Source organism: Juglans microcarpa x Juglans regia, chromosome 3D, assembly GCF_004785595.1.
Source record: "Juglans microcarpa x Juglans regia isolate MS1-56 chromosome 3D, Jm3101_v1.0, whole genome shotgun sequence".
NCBI classification, from domain to species: Eukaryota; Viridiplantae; Streptophyta; class Magnoliopsida; order Fagales; family Juglandaceae; genus Juglans; species Juglans microcarpa x Juglans regia.
Genome location: NC_054598.1, coordinates 38,084,042 through 38,107,758, shown reverse-complemented (window position 1 = coordinate 38,107,758; position 23,717 = coordinate 38,084,042). Strand labels below are relative to the sequence as shown.

Below are 23,717 nucleotides of genomic sequence, written 5' to 3'. Positions count from 1 at the left end.
GGTATCTACCAGTGTTTCCATGGTGGAAATTAGAGGCAGAGGCTAACACGCGTGGCAAAAATATGTGTGGGTTTCCTTATTTGCAGGACCTCCGTTCTCGTAGCCTTTTTGTTTTTTTTTTTTTTTTTTTCACATAAGCTTTGCCATGTCCGTTGCAAAACTCATCAGCAAAATGGTCTTCTTCCATTTAGTATTTAAAAATGGATGTAACCTATGCTATGACGATACTATGCCATTTGAAACGGCCCTAAATATATTTCCAAAGTTGTGTCAACTATTCCTCCAGTAGCTTTGTTTGTAAACCTTCTTTCTTTTTTTTGGGGTTAATAACCCATTTAAACTCTTGTACGTGTCATAATTCTTGGATCTTGAAATTGCCCCTCGACTGAGTATGATATAAATGGATCAACTATCTTCAATGTAAGTAAATAACCATTATTGGCGCTTCCTTTGGTAGAGTGAATAACCAACAAGGGCAGACATCAGGAAGGTCCAAAGTACCTGCGAAAAGATTTTTTTTTTTTTTTTTATAAGTACGAATCTTTATCGAATAGAATGAAACTAGACAATGCCCAAGTATGTGGGAAGTATACAAAGTGAGACCTGCGAAAAGATATTCAGCAGGAAATATAATTGGAAAAGCAATAAAATTATTTAGAGAAGTAGACAATATGAGAAAAGGTGTTGCACTTACCGTATTGATGGTGTGCCACCGTTCAAGCCTTTTAATCCTGGATTGCATGTCTTCGATAATCCCATCTATTGGAGATACCTCCCTACATGGTGAGGATTCTGAAGCAGAACTGCTACCCTGTTGGTTCCACAACAGTATTTCAACCAACAATTAGAGATGTAGCAAATAGGGAGGAAAGAGAAATTCCACTAGTTTTGGAGATTTCTGCAGCATCTGGGGATGATAATCTGCAACAGTAGAGTCCACAGAAAAAGCTATGCAGATAGTATTTGACACGGTCCTAAAATTTAAAGCAGGAATATTATCTGCTGTTTAAATTTCGGAAGCAAATGGCAATCATCCTTATTTACTCATCGCTAACATACCTGAGATTGAATAAATTCCACGAGTTCCTGCAGCCTTGCAGCTTGCTGAGGGTTAATTCCACTGGAACTTCTTTCGATTGCCGGTAATCTCTCCAAAATTATTTGAAGATAACTCTACAAATACAAAAAACATCAATAAAATTCTGACAGAATTATGATGCAATTTGGTTCTGGTGGTGATTTATTTACTGGCATGCAGCTTGCTACGCAAGCACACAAACATTCTATGTTGTTCAAGTAGTAGGGCAAGACCTTCGTAGTATATGAGCCATCCAGTTTAAGCATAGAACCAGCAGCAGCTACAGCCTCTTTATTAACACCTTTAATTTGTAGGTAAGGACTAGGGGCATCTTGTAGATGATCAACCTCAATCAGGATCTATAAAAGGCAATCAAGATAGACATTATCAGTTCAAAGATGATTAAAAAGGAATGAAGGACGAACTTTTAACATATCAAGAGAGAACTGGGAAAAAGCATCTTATAATAGTAGAAAACTTCACACTTTGCCATTAGAACGAGTATGTACTTGAGCAATGCCTATTCTTCTTGTAATATTAGTAAAACTTTTACTTGTCAAAAAAATTAATAATAGTAATTAGGTCACTCGTAAATTCATGTAAATATAACTTTATTTCACATTACATATTGAAGTTCCTGCATATTGGAAGAACATTCTCCGGAAAGGAATAGATATTAGACATTCCATGCCATTCAGTACGGTCAAACAGTGAATCAGAGTTAGGAAGGTAAGTTGGTCAAGCATCAAGAATTGGTGGATCATATGTTAAACGTAGAAGAAATTCCATGCCATTCAGTACGGTCAAACAGTGAATGTAGAAGAAAAGTATTATGTTATTGAATGATGAACGCCATAGCACATTTAGGAAGATTAAGGGTTTGTTTGGGAACACAAACCATCTTATCTCATCTCAAAGTTTCTCATAATTTCTTTCTCAAACATCACTCAAACACAAACACTTTTCAATTCATCTTCAACTTTTTCATCTAATCATTAATTAATCATTACAACTTCCCCAAACTTCCAAACAAAACACAAAAAAATATAACGTTTTCAAATTCCAAAATAAAAATTATATTAAAAAATTATATTCTAACAATATTTTAACTTTATAATTATTTCACTACTATTCATGAATTTCTCATCTCATCTCATTCCCCAAACATCTCCCACCATCATATATTAAGCGTCAAGTAAAACCGTGTAACATTGTTTGGAAGGAACCCATTTGAAAAACAAAATTGATAATAACAATGGTGGCAATAAGAGGTAGAAACATTTATTTTACATAACGTAAACCCTTTTTATCTTGAGAAGTAAGTGATCTCATTAGTGCAACAGAAAATGAAACACACTTCTACTACTGCAAATGGCGACAATAATAGGCTGAGGTCCAGTCGTGACTTAAAACTAGAGAGCAAATCATTGCAAAATTTGTGAACCTTTTAAGTTTAAACCTTCAAATTGAACCCTGAAGTCTCAACTACAATAATTGTAGAACTTATTTTTTGATAATTAATAATGTAGATCATATAGTCTCAAGATCATTGCAATCAACGAGTCATTTTTTTTTTTGATAAGTAATCAGCGAGTCTTTGATAGGTATATTTACTTATCAAAAAAAAATATCTTTGATATGCGATAGAAACCTACTTAAACTGTCCTTCTGACCTCTTTCAAGGCTGAAAACACTTCAAATAAACAGCAAGCGATATCTATGTCGTTATACGTACTAGTCGATGCATGCACACACCAAATGTAAGCAACCACAAATTTCCACACCGGACAAGGGCAAGTACATGGTGTGTGATATTTGATCACAAAGTTTCCTGTGTCACAAACCAGTAGCCATCCAGAACATAAACGGTGTGAAATTGTCTTTTCTAGCTCTTTTTATAGGTAATTAAGCTACATGAAAAATCTTTCAGAACCACAAGAAATTAAGATGAAACACATTGAAAAACAAAATTTGGATTGAATGAAATCCCACCAGTAAAATCAGGAAAGGAAAAAAACTCAAAAGAAATTCAACCTAATTGCTTCAACAAGTGAACTTCACCCCAGAAACATACATTTCACAAAAGAGTAACTTCCTATAACTTGAACTGACCTTTCCATCTTGATAAATGAATGCAGATGCTTCTATATAAGCTACAGCTTGATACCTGACATTGAAACAGTACCAGCCATTAAGAACAAAAAGAGAGAGGGGGTGAGAGACAAGTATGCAAATCTATCTCCTATAAGGCATGGAAAAGAAGAGAGCATCTAAATGGTCATAACTAGTCAGAAAAATCATGTAATGAAATTACTTCTTTAAAAAAAGATCACAGGCATGTTTTCACGCTGTGCGCTAAAAAAATGGCCTTCTTTTAACTCACCATAAAATAACTGATTTCCATATCCATAAAGAAGGTGATCATTTTTTTTTTTTTTATAAGTAAGAAGTAATTGTATTGATAAAAGATAGGCATAGCCCAAGTACACCGGAGGTATACATATGAGTATACCAAATTAAGAACTAGAAACTGTTACAAGAAAGTCATGGAAGCTGAGACCATTTAACTCTAAAGCAATGGCCCACATAAACATAGTGGATCATAAAAACAAAACAAACCTGAGAGTTGATTTTAACTCTTGTCTCGCGCCGGGGGAATCTTGTCAAACTTTTCCTAATGTAGCATGCACAAACATCCTTGAACTCCCCTTGACTAATTTCTAACCCTTTCTACTCATGAACTATCACAAAGCTTTAAATTATGTTCAAGCAGAATGCTCAGTACAAGAGAGTTCTACCAGGCGGGGCTTTTGTCAAATACGAAGCAAGCAAAGAAGTTCAAAAACACATGCTGTAACGACCCAAGAAAAACCCAAGCCACATCTATGTTTATACTCCAAAAACACTAGTCAAAGATTACAATTAGAGCTCACTAGAATCGGCATAAAGCCCAATTCTGCATAGAAACAAATCAATGTAAGACTTGACACTCATTGCACCTTTATTATACTTATTCACCTCTATCATACTTGTTCCATTCACTGTGGGACTTAGTAAGCATCACAACCTCCCCTGCTCAAATCCCTAACACCCATCAACGCCCATGATGTATTGAATGCCCAGTGCCTTATAGTGTCGCCAAGTCAAAAAATAGATTGCACAGGTTGTGTTTTCTAAAGTGGGAAAACCTAGGAATTGAACAGCTTACAGAGTTTAATTCTTTCCGTAGTGAGGTTTAAGTTCTGGGCTTCACACTAATGGAACGCCAGGGAAAGCTCAGCATAATCTGCAGCTTGGTGTTAGTGTTAGTCAAACTCTGGAGGGCCACATTCATGTTACTCTCTGCCACACAAGTTGAGTATATATAGGTGTCTAGTAGGCTTTACAAGGCATACAAGTAAGCATCTGGTACAACATACAATGGAGTGGATACTCCTAATCCTTGTCTCCTTAACAATGCTTGCACTTTTTTTTTTTTTTTTTTTTTTTGATAAGTAACAATGCTTGCACTTATGAGCTCTTTGTCAACAACTCTCAACAAAAGTATGGAGACCATGATGGCAGCAGCAACTTTTAACCTCATAAATCTAAGATATTGAGAATAATATTTTCCACCATTCATCTAGCATTGTCTAGGAAAATCTTATGAAACAACTCCCCCATCTAGGTAAATAATCATTTCAGAGGATCATCCTCCACAATAAAGTGCACTGATGGCTACCAAACTGGACTTTCCAACATGTTCGAAGATTCACCATCCAAGCAGGCATAATTCGATCTATCCCAAATAGGCCAAACCAAATCCCATAAGGTGCTAGCAACTTCGCAACCCAAGAGAAGGTGATCCAATTTCCCCCTTTTTTCTTGCACATGAAAAACCAATTAATCATTATGATGCCCCGCTTCCTCATGATATCCAGGGTAATAATCTTTCATAAAGTACTTATCAAAAAAATAATACTAATCTTTTTTTTTTTATCAGTAAAGAAGTTTGTTTTTTTTTTTTTTTTATAAGTATAGGCATAGATTAATCGTAAGCATAGGCATAAGCCCAAGTATACGGGACATACAAGAGTACCACCTGCGCGTGCTAGTTCAGTGATACAAGAAATTCATGAAACCTCATTCCATTGAAATCAATTACAACCGACCAATGAAGTAAAGTATAGAAAAACAATTTCCTAATAACTATCTTTCATAAAGCTGCAGTCCAAGTGAAGAAGTTCACTCTAGGGGGGCTTTAAGCTTCAAATAAACTTTCACGGGAAATGGTCTCTAACATGGGCACACAACACATTGAAAAATGACTTTACTTCAAATATTCCTTTCCTAGGTGGCCCCAAACGATTTTGTCTTCACCATATTGTAACGACCCAGGGAAACACTAGCGGCATCCATGCTATAACTTTATAAAGGCTATAATCAATTCAAGATTTCTCTAGAATCACTTATAAACCCTAGTTTCACCTAATAAGTAACCAACGTGGGACTTGACACTCGTGACGACATTTATAATTAACCTACTCGACATGGGTTTTTTTTTTTTTTTTAATAAGTAACTCGACACGGGTTATTCATATTCCCAATGAGGGACTGGGGTGTTACAAGCTCCCCCTCTTAAATTACTGACGCCTTCATCAAGGCTATATCCCACACTGCTCTAGTATCACATAACTAGTCTTACTAGGTGACTCCAATACTATATGTAACGACCTAGAAAGCACTAGCCACATCTAGTCAAGATTGGGTTAAACTTAAGCTCTTAAATGAAAGTAGATCTTTCACATTCTGTAAGAGAGCATATACTGTCAAGATGTGAGCATATATTGTCACATGAAAAATGCTTGGTCTACAAAGAAATCCTATATAAATTTTTTTTATAGGTAATCAAGAAATTTTATTCATAGAAATAGACAAAGCCCAAGTACAGAAATCCTCTATAAATAAACTGACAAATTGATGTGGTACGTCAAATTGTAAAGCTCATTTTATTGTAAAGCAGATCTGACGTCTCACATTGAGACATGTCAATTTATAAGTTTGTTTTGATAAGAATTCTCTTGTTACGTAAGGATTCCACTATTTTTCAAAAAAGGGTAAACTGCACAGGAAAATTTCCAAAAAACCTAAAAAAACTAGTCCCACCATAAGGGTGGTCAGGCCAGCCGCCACTTGGGGTGGGCAGACATCCTTGTATTTTTTTCCAATTCAGATATTTTAGCTTGTAGATTTAATTCATTGTGGGTTGAGCCTATTTTATTCATCAGAGTAAGGCAGATGTATTAGCTTTTGATGGCGGGGTGTAAAGGACCGGCGGGCTTACACTAAGTCCTAAATGAAGACAAATTCATTCCATAATTACCTCGTCATTCTATACAGGTAATCTTCACTCTTGATGCACTTGGTTGAAAAGATATTTTACATCTCTCCTAGCTTAACAAGTGTGCAGGGACTTTAATCCCAACCTCATATACCTAGGATACTACAAGAAACATCATGCGCATATTCATCCCAATTAATTACTGCCTTACTTTTGACACACCAAGAAACTAATAACATCGTCGACCACACAGCTTTCAAAAAATGCATGAAACCCCTGTAGTGAATTGAGTGTAGCCCAATTATGATCTTCTTTTACTCAACAATTAGGGGGAAATTGCATAAACTTATGTATGTGGCTTACCCAAGGTTAAGAAGACCAGAAACCGTACTGATGCTGATATCAAAATCCACTTTGGGTTGAATGATGAAGTTCCCTTCTCTTATTGGCTAACAAATTCAATTCATAAGAAAAAAATGAGCATCTACAGTTTCAGTCAAAGTTATTAAAAAGGATAAAGCCATTTCACCACAAACCTCCCGAATCAGCAATGCAAATCTGCCCTCACATATTCTGACGCGTATGCAGTCACTCTCTGTCAACTGCCCATTAGTGAGAATTCCAGGAAGCCTCAAATATATGTCAATAAAATTCTGGACAGAACTGCAAAACTTCTCCGGATCGAGAATTTTCAAAATATCTTGACAAGGCACCTGTTATTGTTTGGGAATATAGAAGTCTGTCAGGGAATATATATTGCAAGAGGTCAAGCTACCCTGAACAACACTACACAAAAACATGCTTACTTGCTTATTACTCTTCAACACAAACAACGAGCTCTCGGGGGAAAGGACAGGATCAAAGTCATTTCGAATTTTGACCTGCAACATGATGTAGCACCAAAAATGTTAGCTCTTACAAGTAACAACTTAGTATAAAATGAAGACTAACTTGATGCAGTAACATCTAGCTCTAAAAATATTTTCCCAAAAGAAACAAAAAAAAAAAAAAAAAACTTTTTGAGAGAAGATGCAACCATTCTGAACGACAATTTCTCAAGGTAAGATACTGCCTCCACAGTAGGTATTGTCCTTGTGAATATCTTATAAGTTACAAAATGAGTACTTCCAGATATAAGTAGTGTATTTATTGCAAAGAAGCTTTAAATACAAAATAAGCAGACTCAAATAAATGCTAAAGCTCTAGTACAATCTAAAACCTTGGCAATCATTGAAATACTCCCTATACTTACAAATGATGCAAGAAGGAAACACACACACACACACATTCCATATGGTTCCAAGTCTACTAACATGTGCATGAACAAGATGTGGTTCAATGTACTGCTGGAACATTGGAAACACTGTCATCATGATCTCATTTTGGGACATAAAACACCCAACTCTACTTTTATCCCTTTGAACTCGAGAAATCAAATGTGAATGAACACCGCCAACCTGTTTTTCCAGCAATAGGAGTTAGCTGATTTTCTCATCAAATGACTTTAGAACATAACGAAATAGATTAAGATGGCATGAAAATTAAAGCTCCAAAGATTGAATAGGAAGTCATCCTTACAACAGCAATCCACAAGTCAAGTGATTTTCGAATATCAGGATGCAAAGCATAAACCCCTTCAAAAATGATCTGTTCAAATACAACAATAAGATTAAAACAAACAACCATGCATTTGGAAAATAATCTAAAAATAAAGCTTAGAATAATATATCTAGTGACTGTTATGATAAGCGATCAAAACTTGGAATAGCAACCAACTAAAATTAATGGTATTGTGCAGAACCATAAAAAGTTACCATTGAAAGTATTAATACTTATGCTGTAGTAAAAAGAAAAGAGTTTTTTTTTTTTATCAGTAGTAAAAAGAAAGAGAGATAAAGAGTATAAATGATAAAAGAAAACTAGGAGTCTCACAGAAAAGTGAAGAGTTAAAACTCGTATGTCTAAACTTCAAGTGAGAGAGAAATATACTTTTTAGTATTGCTTTCAACATTTATATCACATAAAATAGATTTATAAATAATATAAAAAATCATGTTTATGGTCAAAATTATCATCTTCTCTCTTCTTCATTACGTAATTAATTATTTTTAAACATAATAAAAAAATGAGGCCTTTTGGGACGCCTTAGGCAACTGCCTACCGACACTGACAACTGAAAAGTACAAAGCCAACCACCTTTCTCAGGGACATGGCATGCCTTCCTCACGTCTTCAGAAAGATTCTTCCTATATGCCTATGCATAAGCCTAAAATTTGGTAGCAACTAGAAACCAAACTTCACAAATCCTTAGGAGGTATCTGATACGGGGCCATTAGTGAACAATATTTTGCAGATTAAAATTTAAAACGACCTTTCGGAGGGCCGTTTGATACTTTGAATCTAGAAGGTGCACTGATGTCCCCGAAATCTCCCAGTTACTTCTACATTCTATTGCTTTCACCTGGCCTCCTTTCCTTTCTATCTTTCTTCTGTTCCCTCCTTCCTCAGTTATCTGCATTTCTCTTTATGATCAAGAATAAGCGAAGACCTAGGTGCTCCTCCAGCCTCAGTTCTCCCCTCCTCTTGTCTTAATGTTGAAAAGCATGGAAGAAAAACTTGCACCCTTCCTTTATTTTCTTCTATCTTATCATCTCCATAGCTAAGAGAGGGAGCCTTAGGCTCCTCATGAACTGGTTCCCGTTATAATATTGTGTGTGTGTGTGTGTGTGTGTGTGTGTGTGTGTGTGTGTAGATGCCAACTCAAGGAATGAACTGCTTACTCTCAGCCTCTCTCTTACAATATTACATGTTAAATGAAACATAAATCCAGAGAAGAACTTGATATGAGGAATCCAAAATAGGTTTGATTAGATACCACTCCACAATCTTCAGAAACTTCAAGTTCTTTGAACCCACTCCGAGCACCAGTCTCCAAGTCAAATGTGGGTACTTTTGTTCTTCGACCATTTCTTATATCACCAATATTCTGCGCCAGTGAATCATAAGAATAAGGATGCTAATACAAGGGAATAAAAAAGTGAATAGGCATAAATGGTTGATATTTCAACTTGCAGAAGTCAAGGATTTATCAAATAAATCTTCAATGATATAGAAAACTACAGAACAAATTATTTATTGCTACCATATTTAAAAATAAATAAATAAATAAATAAATGAAATACAGTGTGAATATGGGATAATAAAATGCAGTAAAAAAAAAAAAAAAAAAACACATGTAACAGCAGATACAACGTTAGGACCACAACATCATAGACTGATACTGACCAAAAAGGGAAAAAGAAAAAAAAAGTTGTATAGTTTCCTGAAAGCTGTTGTTGTAACTTTCAGAAAGCTGCTATGAGAGGTTGTTGTCAAGAAGCTGTGAGGAAGCTACTAGAAAACTGCTTCTACAGTCAAGTGTTTGGTATTGGAACAGGCGAACTTTTAATAATATAGCCTTTATTAAAGAGCCAAAAGGTACGATCCAAGTACACAAGAAGTATACATCAGATACACCTAAATATAGAAAGTAAAGATCAAAAAGTTTAATTTTGCGATAGGAGAAAATGGAAGATCTGTGGTCATTATCCTGATCTTTTGTGTGGGCTTAAGGGCAATTCAGGATTCCAAGAACTTCATGAATATGAGAAGCTATGGCAAGTTTGAGAAGCAAGCCTTAAACCACTTCTCCAAAGCTACAACAAAACCCAGGCCGGTACATAAAAGTGGCAAAAAGCCAGTGACCAAAAAAGGTGCGATAGCTTCCCTTTTCAAAGCATAAGCACCGATTGTGAATCCACAAGAACCCCACCAATGTGCCAGTGGTCTTCCACCTAAGGATAGTCACCTAAGCAGAAGCCCCCAATAAATTCAACCTCATTGTAGTGGATTGGTGTTGTATGTGTATGAAGTAGTAAGAGATTCATCTTCTTATGCATTGTGAAGTAGTAAGAGATTCATGAAGTTTGCTCCAAGTTGTTTTGTGTTGATTGGGTTACGCCTAAAACAGCAAGAGAGTTATTGGTGAGTTGGAGAGGACCGGGGGCCTCGTAATATTTTGGAAGTTTGAAGGTTAGCTCCTTTATGTGTCAAGTGTTGTATTTGGAGAGAGTGGGATGCAAGGACCCTGGAAGATAGAGAAACTTCGGTGGCAGAGCAGAAAAAGCATATTAAACTCCCTTTACAAATTGATAGCAGAACTTAATAGCGTGCCTTTATCTAGCTTTCTCTGATTTTTTGAACTGCGGTTCTTCACATTTCAATTTGGACTATATAATGGAATGTTAGCACGAGAGAATGAGTGAACAAAGCACAATCAATTTCAGGGACTAGAAATAAGAAAGGCTCTTGCCCTACAATATATTGATGAAAGGCCAGCCACAAGTAGATAGAAAGTCACACAAGTGTCACAAACTTGACCATAAAACCTGCTATCATCTAATATTTTTTAACATACTTATTTATCCAGATCTCAGTTGGGCTAAACTGCTTCCAATCTAATTGTTTCAAGTTAAAACAGCTTGTTGAATGAAATTGACGCCTTACCTTTGAAAGTAATGATAAGTCAAGAGAGCTGAAGTCATCATACTTAAAATCCTTCACTTGTTCAGATTTATAATAGCTTTCGAGGGAAACTACTTCACAGCCAACAATGTTTGCCATTTTATGAGCCAAACTAGTCTTCCCAGACCCACTTGGACCACCTGCAACATTGACAATGGCAAAGACACAGTAAAAAAACATCTCAGAGCTTAAACAATTTGAGCCACCTTGAAAAGTAACTTAATCAAGTGGGGAAGGGGGGAAAGAAAGAGATTGAGCCAACTCATTACCAATTCCAACTATAACTGGGAGACCTTTATTCTCCAACAAAGCCTGACAGATTTTTAAAAAACAAGTGTGAAGTTTGGATACTAGTTTTTTATAGTAATAAGTGTAAAGTTTGGATACAACTAAATGTAGTTATAAGCTTTTTAAACAAGAAGCAAGAAGTCACCGAAAAAATTTCCCATCTGCTTATCACCCCCATACCTGGATTGCTTGAACAGAAAGAAGCAATCCTCTATCCAAGTCATATGAATCTGGCATTGGAGCAAGCTTTATGGTATCCCTGAAAGAGGCAGGATCTGTGGTTGCTTCATGAGAGAAGTCTATAATGTAACATTTCATGACAGCAGATCCACAAAAGATCACCGGATAGAAACAGTAAAAAGTTCGTGAATATATTCCCTATGTAAAGGAAACATACCAACAACTGAGCGATCAGAATGGGAAGGATCTGACGAGATGAAATGCCATGCTGCTACTACAGGTTCCATTTTAGATTTAGTTGGTGATCGAGTCCATGGTTGAGATAGATCCTCAATGCGAGTAGCAAGGTTTGAAGAAGTAACACGAATTGGCCTGGGAGTTACAATCACCCGTTCTTGATTACTAGTTGGAGATGTATTAAACAAGGGTGGTGGTGAATTAAGGCGAGGTACACCTGCACATGAAGTAAAATTTTGGGAAGAGTAACAAAAAGCAGACCAAACAGAAAAGATAGAAAAAATACAGACAACAGCTTTTATTTCACTTAATTAAATAAGTGAACATATCAAAAGATGCCCACTTAATTAAATAAGTGAACATATCAAAAGATGCCCCAAAAGGAACTCAGCCACCAAGTACAGAAGATGTGATCATCTCTAAGGGCAAAGCAGAGATATTACAAAGAATCTGAAAAGCCAAAAAAAAAAAGGCTTGCGCCAGCTTCTTTAACAATTAAATATCTTGGCACCAATAAAAGAGGAACTAGGAGTCAATTCAGTTTCCGTGGATTTTAAGGGATGTGAGAGAGCTATATCTCGTCCAGACCAATAAAAAGGAGTGAAGCAAAAAAAAGGAGGAAATCCAACATGGACCAAAGGAGTAGAAAGGGGGGAATAGAAAATATGAAACATCAAGACAAAAATAGGAAAAAAAAATAAAGCCCAGCTCCCAACCTTTTCTATCAAGAATCAATTCCAAATATGATTTGGTGATCCAAGGTCCATTGATGCCCATTCTCAACGCTTCCTCTCCCACAGTCTATTAAAGAAACCACGACAAACTATAAATTGCAGTTGGACATAATAAAAAAGAACACATCTTAGAACTCCATAAATGGCATGCAACATGCACAAACCACTGTCAAACAGAGGAATATTGTTGGAAAATTAACAAAACACCATGCTGTTCACCTAGAATGGCAGACAAGGATTTTATAGTCCGGGGACATAGATGTAAAGAAATAACTTGTAATCAACTTTTCAAAGAGAAAAATGAAGAAAAAACTTAGCAAATTGGTATATCACGTAGGTATGCAAACACAAACTGAATCATGATGCACATCATCAATAGGACAAGCAAGATTAAGAACACAGATCAATCGACCCTGTATTCACCAAGAGCATTTTAACCATATAAAATACATAATACCGAAAAAACCCACTGTTAAAGCTCAGATACGTAACTTGAGTCCACATATTACAAGAATTAAATCGAGACCATGTGTAGGAGGAATATGTTTAGAGAATGAAAGGGTGACATCATCTGTCTTCAGGAAACCAAACTAGAATGTGTGACCAGCAACATTGTTTGCAGCGTGTGGGGATGCCACCAGTATATTGGTTTTGTTTGGAGTCTCTGGGGGCTTCTGGAGGGATGTTGGTGATGTGGGATAGAAGAACAATGGATAAGGTGAACATGAATATATGGGAATTCACGGTGGTCCGTTCATATAGAAATGTTAACCTAATGTATAAAAAATTTGAGAAATGTTAACCTATTCAATTTCCTTCTTTCACCAATTTTTGTAGCATGAACCCTCTCAACAGCAAATTTGATTGTTTCAAAAAAATATATATGGGTTTAATTTCAATTGAAATCAAAGAGACTTTCATTTTTAACCCAAATGATGGGTATCTATAAAACTTACGCTTTCCAAAAATTATTTTCAAAAGTTTAATGATGCATTGCCACTACTTTCATTCTTTTTTCATTTTTCTTTTTTTTTTTCTCCTTTCTAGAACAGCATTGCCATATAAAAAATAAAAATTAAAAAAAAAACCTACATGTCTTACAATACTTCTCTCTTCTCCACATAACAGACTCCAAGAATTCAACAAATCTTACTATTTTTGAGCAAGTAAAAACAGACCATAAAATAAATTTTGAGAAGGAAGAAAGCTACCTAAACTATTTATACATCACTATAGATACAAAATAAAGCATATGCATGAAATGATAATTGTATACCTAACACAGAAATATTTGGGAACCTAGGGAGGGGTGAAGGGATCTTGAAACAGATGATAAATTAAATCTATAAAGAAGTTACATACTTTCCTATCCGTGCCCCTCAGCACCATGAATGTCTCACCAAGAGTATCAATGGTTTCAAGTGACAGGGAAAGATTGCCATTATTGACTGAGGTAGACGCTCTTTTATAACTGACTACCACAGTGTACCCCAAAGCCAGCAACCCACCTAAAGTCATCCGACCAACCTGTTCCAGCATTGAAGATTAGTCATGAAAACCATCTAAAATCATTAAGCATCAGGATATAGTACATCGTCCATATAGACTCATAATAGTACTTAATGTTACAGATGAAGTAGTAAGTAAAAGCTAAGCCTTAACAGGTTTCCTTGGTTATAATAACAGCTAAAGATGCCAAAACACGATGCTTATAACCCATCATTATAAGATTGGTTTTTGTATGCCATTGTCATAGATCACAGTGGTGCAAATTCTTTACCTCAAATTCAGCTTTAGGCCTGATGATGTATATTTTGTCAACAATCCTTTGGTCACCAAGTGATAGATAATATCTAATACCAGATTGCCGCACCTTAATCCAATCATTTATCCGTGCTTCCTCACTTGCCGAAGGAGGTCTAAGGTACATCTCAATAAAACTGAAACCAGAGTAAAGTTTCTAGCACACTCAGTACCAAACATGGCTCTAGAAACAAAAAGAACAAACTGATTCTCAGATTAATAATATGATAGGAAATGGTCAGAGCTAGAAACAACAATCTGCTGAAATCATTAAGCATCAGGATATACTCACTTGTCTGTTTGTGGGTCATTTCCTTGAAATGCATATGCAGCATGTCCATCTGGAGACTATCATAAAACATAAAATATGGTGAAAGCATGTGGCTGATAAATATTACCTTATAATGAATTAATAATTTCATAGAGAGGAAATGGTTTATCAATAGAAGGCATGTGTTGTTTATCATTTATGCAACTAATATTATCATAAAATGGTTGGGAAGCATAAACAAACATGGACCTGGCAAAACTATAAATCAGGGCACTACAAGCAAGAAATATTTCATGCACCTGGCCTTAGACCACATATATTTCCATACAAGACACAATAAAAAGAGTTTTATTGTGCTCCTTCAATGTCTTTGATTGCATTTTTTATACAATAGTGAAACCAATTAATAAGTTGCATATGGTGAAAAGTTTAAAGCAACTACCAAGTACCCCGATCATTACAATAAAATAAAAAAGAACATAGTTGAGGACAAGTCCAATTGTACATGTAGGCCAAAAATACATTAACAATGCCAATAAAATATATACGGACCTCATTTCTGCATTTCAACTTGTAGATTGCCTCTCTAAATGATGAGACAAAGCTGTTGTTAATTCGAATCTGCAAAACAGATGTAACAAAAATAGAATTAGAAGTGAAAAATCACAAGTTGATAAAAATATGAACACCAACCTGTGCATGATGAAGGTCTGGTTCAATGTGCTTTCTAAACAATGGGAAAATACTGTCAATGAGGTAATCAAGCGAACAAGAATCCCCAATATCATATCGAACTTTAGAAAGAAGGCTGAAATGAACACCACCTACCTGATACACCAAAAATATATTCAAAACATCTGATCACTGTTTTCGGTAACAATTAATAACCCAGCAAGCCTCTCCAGTACAAACCATAAATCCTCAAAAACAAATAATATTACCACTGCAACCCGAATATCAAGCCAAGAGCGCAGTTTTGCATGTAGAGCATAGGTCCCATCAACTATTACCTAGATAAAAAAGTAAGAAATTAATCAGCAGAACAGGAAATTGAGTAAATTGTAGAAACTGCAACTACACATGCTTACCACCTCAGATGAAGCACTCTTTATTGATTTTGAACCGACACGCCTTTTTTGTTGATAATCAAAAACCGGGATCAATGTATCTCTGCCTTTTGTCAAATCCTAGAACCAACATGAATTCGGTTTCTCAATGCAAGGAGACAAGACTAACCTTACCAAAAGTCAGGTGCAGTCTTCATTGCCACGACTTACAAATGCAATAATCTATTTTCTTTTTTCTTTTTTCTTTTTTCTTTTTTACAAGTAAAAATATTATACATATATATATATATATATATATCTCAATAGGAGTAACCAAGTACACTAGACGTATACAAGAAAACACCTAGCTCATACTAGCTAGCCCAAATGACCCAAAAAGCCCATGAAAATTAGAAATCTATCAAAAATACATAAAGCCCGAATTGGAATAGAACCCACTTCCCCAACCCCCACCACCCCGTAAGACTAATACTCCACCCGAAACTCCCTCGACGAGGATGTCTTCATAATGCCTTCCCTTTCGTCTTCCCTCGGCTTGAGCTACCTTCCTTAGCGTCATAGTTGATTGCCCAAGAAAGACGCTTTAACTCTCTGCTTTTCTTAAAACCTGATTTGTTTTCAAGCGAGTGGCCCGCCTCTATCGCAGTGAGTGGTGCTTTAAATTAGTCGTCACATCCTCCGTATGAAAGCCCCACAATATGCTGAATCTCGTTAACCTTATGCAGAACCCAATCTGATGGTGAACCCGCTATGTTGTTTGAAACCAGGGGAATAACATTATCCCCAGACACAATTCTCAACTGCTCTCTTGACCCTAGACGTTCCTCCTCACAAGGCACCAACGATAAACCCGAAATTTCCTCCCCACCATATCCTGCATTCAAATTCCGAGCCTCATCAACAGCTATATTGTTACTGTCCATTGTTGTTGTCACCATTAGAGGTTCCTTCACCTCCACCATAGGTGTTGTCATTCCATCAACGGGAACATTGCTTGTAGGTCCCCTCGACAACCCTTTCTGTGCCACTTTGTCAGACCCTACTACTCCCTCATGAGGCATAGAACAGGTCAGGGGAGCACTACCTTCTGTTACCCCATTTTCATCTTCTAAAAGAAGCTTGTTTGCTTCTTCCAAAGTACTCAAAACCCTGGAAGAGCTCCCATCTTCAACTGAAAGTGAACCTTGAAAAAATGTACCAACCCCAATTGCAACTGGTGACTGAGAGCAGTCAGACGGCAAATCGGTATGAACAGTGATTCCGGCATCCGACAACCCAATCTGCAACGGCGTCGAAGTGCCTTTGCAGGCGCACTTGAGGCCTTCAAACCCCCCCCCCCCCAGGGTCCGTTTTCAACCCACCACCCAAGCCAATGACAGGTCTAACCCCTTATCCACATTAATCATAAGATCTCTCACATACTCCATAACTCCCATCAATTGAGTTTTAACAACCCACAAGACCCCCTCCACTTCTCCCACACTCAAACACTCAATCGAGGCAGCCATTCCACCCTACACCACATGGTGCTTACCCTCCACTTCTCCCAATTTCGCCCGACGTCCTTTGTCCCTACAAGTGTCTTACCATTTCCTTCTGTCACAGAGCTATTCTCAATTGGACTACCCGCCTGTGACCTCAACACCGAGGCATACGAGGCACCTTTGACCGAGGAAGGCCTTCCCACTGTCTTTCCATCAACGAACTCTCCTCTGTTTGCATGCTTCAGAACAACAACTTTGGACCCAGTGACACTTCGAATGGAATTTATAAAACATTTCCATCCGATGCCATTTGCGCCTTCAGGGATCACCAACAAACCTTTCCTCCTCCCATTCCGAAATTCTAAAAGTTGCAGAAAACTGCCCTTGCGTTAATATGATGTGGAATGATGAGAACTCCATTCCCATCATTAACACCCTGAAGAATCCATCATGACAGATGAGTTGTAAACAATCATCTATCCCTTACCAACCCATAAAGCTGCCGCCCCACATAGGCACATGAACTTAGCTATCATTTTACTACGTTCAGAGATGCGAAAGCTATTTCCTCCCTCTTTGGTAAAAACGAATGATTTTATTCCACCTTCAACCACCTCTCACCTTCCATCTGAAACGAATCTGCATCGCGCGTCATCATCCTCTGGTCCCAAATTATAGCATCATCTCCCAAAACATTAAGCTTCCTCTCATTTCGTCATCTCCGGCATCATCTCCCAAAACAATTTGCGCCAGCGAAATCAAAGGAGTGGTTTCTTGAGAAAATCCAATTGCCAGAGGGAGGACTGACGCCAAAGTGCCCTCAGAGGAGTCGCCTGAGCCCGACAGTATTGTCTGTGGTGGTGGAGGCATAGATCTGACGGACGATGGTCCAAGAGATCTCCTTGACGATTCTGAATCTCGTCGCCGGAGGGAGGACCGACGTCAGAGTGCCCTCAAAGGAGTCGCCAGAGCCCGTGGGTCTTGTCTATATCGTGGAGGCACAGCACAGGTATGACGGTCGACGACGCCTCCGAGAAATTTTAGAAATTCCAGGTCACCGAAGGGAGGACCAACGCCAAAAGTGCCCTCAACAAAGACGCCGAAGTCCGTTGGCCTTGTCTGTGGCGGTGGTAGGGTGTCTTAGGTGAACGGTGACGCCCGTTAGTGCCTTAGCTGAAGGGTGACGACGGGGTTAGCCTTAGGGTTTTCTCTCTCTTGAAGTAATGGAAATTATTATTAATCTATTTTCTTAGACAAGTTAATTACATATGGTCAAATCAGGTTTTAGCACAACAAATTGGCCCAGGTTTCTCTTGGAAGAACAATGTCTAAAATAAAACTTCTCATTTTTTCTGATTCTTGGGCACGATTAAGCCAATGAAACTCTGCTCTTTCAAAAGTTATTGAAGTAAAAAGGCAACTTGGCAATGATTTATTCCGCTAATTTTTTTTCTGATGACGAGGAGACCAAGCAAAGGCAACATGTATTTTACCCGATTAAACCCCCAAAGCCGTGTAACATGTCCATAATAATTTTTTGCACCCAAGGGTTCAAACCTAGACCTAGACGAAGCATATCACCAAGACCAAGGCCTTTACCACTTGAGCCAACCCCTAGAGGGTGGAGGGTAGGACTTTTGTTCTTTTTCTTCTTCTATTCAGCAGGGTGTGTTATCTTGTATACTTCCTATGTACATGGATTGTGCTCCTCTGCACGTTTAATAAGATTGCTTTACATATCAAAAAATAGAGTGGAGGGTGTGATCATGGATTCAAGATCCACCATATGCAACTAAAATTCACTAACAAAAAAAGAAAATAAGCAACTCCAAGATCTTAGCTAATGCTAAACTCACATGTTGAAAACCTTCTAAAAAACTACACAACTTGTAAAGCTTCCAAGGAGCTCTCACATGATTCAAGCCAATGTCACGTGTAAAAATAGAATCCCACGATAAAGAAATGAGAAGCACATGCAGACCTCAAGATTGCGGACTAGCGTGTCAAAATCAATGGAATCCAGATCATTCCCTTCATCAACTCCAACACGATAGTTCTCCATGGATACAACAGTACAACCAATAACTGATGCCACCTTTTCTGCTAAGCTTCGGGGACCATTAAATTTACAAAACAAATTAGAACAATAGGATGTAAAACCAACAGAAAACACCTTTACTCCAGAAGATTTATGAAGACAATTTAACAAAAATTAATAATCATGAACGGATCACGGCATTCATACCTTGTTTTACCAGAACCGCTTGGACCACCAATGCCAACTGTGACAATACCTTTTTTCTCTCGCAGTTCTTGGATAGATTTTACTAATAAATAATAGCCATGATCGAATGACTGCACCATACCAAACCATCTATTTGTTAGGCCTATCAAAAAAATGATAGAGAAAACCACCAAAATATTGACTGAACGACGTCATCAAAAAATATGTCTTCCCATCCCAATTCCAAAACGAATTAGCTTGTTAATACTACTTTCCAATTTCTCGTACCATAAAAGCTCAGAGTCATGGAAGTAGGAAGTCAAAACACAAAGCAGCGCCAACAACAAGCAGAGAAGCACCCCAATAACACAACATAAACACACATGGATAAGTGCAAAAACCATTCCCACAATTAGTCATGCTCTTGAAATCACAAAAGCAGATTAACAAATTCTTGAAAGTACGTAATAAATGATGACAAAGAACTCCAAATCGCATCTCCACCAATAGCTATAAAGCAGGCTTCTCGAATAAAAACTATATAAAATGTGCGCACACATGAAATCGTTTCCTACGCCATATAAATGGAGATTAGAGGCAGCAGAATGGGAACATTAACACACAAGATGAATTAAGAATCAAATTTTTTCTATAAGTAAATCAAGAATCAAACTACCCACTAAGCCCCCATCAATATGCATTCAAACCCACACAAACTCTCTCTTCAAGAAACCCAATTTCAAGAAATGCTAATCCAAGAAAAAAAAATCAAGAAATGGGCGCAAGTGTGTGCGCGCGCGCGTACCACATGGAGAGGGAGGGATTGAAGGATGGAAGAGGAGGACGAGGATGCGGAAGTGGAGGGCTGCTGTTGGAAGTAGTCCCGGCCTCCTTCTTGGAAAACCCGCTGAACAACTTCATCGTCCATGTTTTTCAGGGGGCGATGGTTAGGTCTCAGAAATCAGGATCAAACCCTACCCCTACCCCCCATACCAGCGCTGCACCTTTCTTTACTCTTCTATCGCTATCTTTCTATGTTCCCACCACCTGCTTGCTTGATTGCTTGTGAGGGGAATCTCTGGGTACATGAGAGAGAGGGATTATCCACGTGGTTTTTGTTCAGTGCTTTTCTTGCCTTTATTTTTTATTTTTTATTTTTTTTTCACTTCCTCGAAGCCTTCCTTGCCATGCCTGACAAGCTTGGAAGTGAGAAAAGCTCCCACACTCTCTTTATCGTCTCTCTCCTTCAAAATCTTTCTTTCCATATTTATATACTATTCTTCGGAGAAATAGGTGAGAAGAGTGTACTCAGAGATGAGCCACGTATGCAATTGCTTGGCGATAGGTCATTCTTCTATTAAAAATAATTTACTCAAAAATATTTTATAAATTTAAGATATCAAAATAAACAATATCAATTAATGAATTTATTTTTATAAAATCTTTTTAAAATTATAACATTTTTCTTTCATATTTAGCAAATGGGTAATGTAAGAATCAAAAAAGCACACACCTCACGAGACTTTTTGTCTAAAATTTTATTTAAAAAATATTTCTTGCACTATTTTTAATTGAATAATGATATATATAAATCTTAAATATATAAATTATGTGCCGTTATATAAAAAAATATACCCCACCATAAAAATTATAAAAATTTTACTTTTTTTTTTAATGGAATCCATTTTATTATAAAAATTTTACACAAAATTTATACATTTAAAATTTATATTTAATATTACTCTTTTAATTTATTATAAAAAATTATAATTTAGATGTCATTTCTACCGAGCTTCTCTCGCTAACTTCCAGTCTTCCAGGTGGGAGAAGCATTTTCTTTTACGAAACCGAGTCATCAAGCCTGTAGCGTGTGGGCATGCGAGAAAGTTGCAAACATTTTTTCATTTTTAATGAGTACAGACCCAATTTTATTAATTACCTCTACTTTTTTTAAAGGAAAAAAATCGTAATTACAACTGAATATCTAAAATTACAGATTATCTTAAATTTTAAATCCAAATATCAAAATGAACTACAAGAATACAAAAGAAACCCACAAACCTTAATTCAATAGGAATACCCAACAAATCAAAATATAAAAGTGCGTGTTAATAAAACCTACAATCAAAATAAAACAAAATAAGCATAAATTGTACAACAAAATATAACACAAAAATGTTATCAATGCTATATAACTTGTAACCATGCCTGATCCATTCGAATAGCTCTCATAATTCTTTTGGAAGGTTGTCTTTGGTATTAAATAAATACTTTGTACCTCTTGTGTCCAGTTTAGCTAATTTGTCTTTAACATAGTTCATTTTCTTAAAAGAATGATAAAAGCATACGACCATTAAACGAGCCGTCAATTTAGTCTATTTCCAGTATCTCTGACTACATCAAGGAACTTGTCCGTCTTTCTCCCACTAATTAACCACTAGCTTAGAATCCATTTCAATCTCTATGTGATTAATATTCATTTTAACACATAAACTAAGAGCATCAGATAGGGCTCTTATTCATGCAATGTTGTTTGAATTAATACCATAGAACCTAATAAAAGCAAAAAGCATATGACCATTCTCATCTCGAAGAATCCCTCCACCTCCACTTCGACCTAGATTGCCCAGACTATTGCCATCAATGTTAAGTTTAGCAAATCCCTAAGTCAGGCGCATCCGCTTCAATACCTACATAAACTTTTTCTGGACAGACATCTTCATTAAACCAAGTTGTCGTAAAATCACTCCATCTGAACATTTGGTGAAGGGCTTTTTCATTTTTTTGTGAATGAGTTGAGCTAAAAATTATTGATCTTGTAGCACACTTGCTCCCTAATTTGAGCAAGCCCCTCCATCTATCTTTACATCTGTATAACCACAAAAACCAGCTTATTAATAAAGGAAGAATGTCAATCGCAACGTTGATTTGTGAAACTACATGAGCCTTGGATAGCCATTGCTGAGTTTTATCATGCCATGTATTGTAGGAAAAAAATTTAAACCCAGCGTGGCCTCATAAAAATTCCAAACAAAGGATAGAATCTCTCCAAAAAGTAACGAATGATTTAAAAATTAACAGTCAGCTACTTGACAACATTCACATTCGGAGCCCATAGAAATATGCAGCTTCAAAATATTCTAGTCAAAAGGCAGATCATTAAACATATCTTTCCACGTAAATATAGAAATTCTACTCGGAATTAATTTATGCCAGATCTATTTAACCCATGACACTTTTTCTTTAGGATCATGATTGTAGTGCCAAGCTGAAAAGGTCGTAAAGTTGTCATTCTACTCTGCTCATCGTATAGGAATATGACCTGAGAAAAGATAAATGTGTTGTATCTTCAGTTCTTCATAGTTGAGACTCCCAACTATTTCCTGTATTTTCTCTCAGTTACCTCCCCATATAAGAAAATACCTCATCTATAGTCAAGTAGGGATTCGTAACAACTAAGAGTTCATCAAATATCCCCAAAGATTATCAGTTTTCAAACCAAGACGATATCTTGCCTTCATTAATAATCCATCCCGAGCCTCTAATCACTTATTTGATCAATGGTTGCAAACATGTTAAGGTAACTTGGGTAGAGCATTTTTAGCCCATGTTGTGGCACCGTTGCCATTAACGATGAAACTTTTTTTTCTAAAACAAAACCAAAGAAAACCTGAAGGATGTAAATCATATCTGAAGATATAATCCCAACAACTAGGACAACCTAACGAGACTTAAAATGAGAAATGATATTTACAATTTTAAGTTTTGTAATTACGTACATTCTTTTTAAAAAGTAGATAAATTTCGAATCTATATGAAAAAATTATTCTTTTAATGATAGACTCAACTTTTTTTAAAATGAAGTGCACATATGTGATACCTTATATGATATGGATAAGGGTTGGTAGTGTATGTGATACCACATTTCTTGAGAATGAGAAGTTCTTGCTCTTTATAAGGTTCTAATGGGGCTCCAATTGTATCATTGACTAGTCATTTTGAAGTATAAGCCATGTGGTTTGAGCGTTTCATTGGGATGTTACAAATGGTATCAGAGATAGGTTCCAACCAGAAATGTGAGACTTGAACCGTGCCACCTACAATGGACAGGCCTGACGAGGACGTCGAGAATTTAAGTGGGGTAGATTGTGATACCCTATATGATATGAATAAGGGTTTGTGGTGTATGAGATCCCACATTGCTTGGGAATAAGAAGTTTTTGCTCTTTATAATGTTCTAATGAAGCTCCAATTGTATCATTGACTAGTCCTTTTAGAGTATAAGCCATGTGATTTGGGCTTTCCATTATAACGTTACAGTAGAATTTATCCATCCTAAAACTATATCTAATGTTATTCTATAAATATTCATGAGAGTGTACACAAATTTCATGTCTCTAACACTGCCTATATACAAAACAAGAGAGGTCAATTACAACCATGTCTATGAAACAAGCTTTTGAACAGA

General features: G+C 36.7%; 1 protein-coding gene across 5 annotated transcripts; it reads right to left on the bottom strand.

Moving 5' to 3' along the window:
• Nucleotides 1-389: 389 nt before the first annotated feature.
• LOC121255652 lies at nt 390-20,508 on the bottom strand. Of its 5 annotated transcripts, XM_041156085.1 has the most exons (27): nt 20,055-20,196; nt 19,538-19,820; nt 19,271-19,380; nt 19,007-19,133; nt 15,563-15,661; nt 15,416-15,484; nt 15,168-15,302; nt 15,027-15,095; nt 14,496-14,551; nt 14,181-14,340; nt 13,763-13,927; nt 12,383-12,467; nt 11,647-11,883; nt 11,430-11,524; nt 11,231-11,273; nt 10,944-11,101; nt 9,274-9,384; nt 7,977-8,045; nt 7,712-7,855; nt 7,205-7,279; nt 6,935-7,111; nt 6,762-6,847; nt 3,191-3,245; nt 1,312-1,437; nt 1,060-1,173; nt 695-811; nt 390-501 (listed from the first exon to the last, which is right to left on the bottom strand). In XM_041156085.1, the coding sequence occupies exons 2-27, from the start codon at nt 19,538-19,540 to the stop codon at nt 436-438; spliced, it is 2,751 nt and encodes a 916-aa protein (XP_041012019.1). In that variant the 5' UTR covers nt 19,541-19,820; nt 20,055-20,196; the 3' UTR covers nt 390-435. The 5 variants fall into 5 exon arrangements, with proteins under 5 accessions (XP_041012019.1, XP_041012018.1, XP_041012017.1 ...); XM_041156084.1 differs by lacking the exon at nt 19,538-19,820 and having other exon boundaries at nt 15,566-15,661; nt 20,055-20,508; XM_041156083.1 differs by lacking the exon at nt 19,538-19,820 and having other exon boundaries at nt 20,055-20,507.
• Nucleotides 20,509-23,717: the final 3,209 nt, after the last annotated feature.

Bases quoted from the DNA above. Each gene is read 5' to 3' on its own strand.
- LOC121255652 (XM_041156083.1), bottom strand. From the start codon at position 20,177: ATGGACGATGAAGTTGTTCAGCGGGTTTTCCAAGAAGGAGGCCGGGAC. The intron at 9,385-10,943 runs GTAAGGCGTCAA...TCACTGGCGCAG, and splicing joins ACTTATCATTACTTTCAAAG to AATATTGGTGATATAAGAAA. The intron at 502-694 runs GTAAGTGCAACA...ATCTTTTCGCAG, and splicing joins GGTGGCACACCATCAATACG to GTACTTTGGACCTTCCTGAT.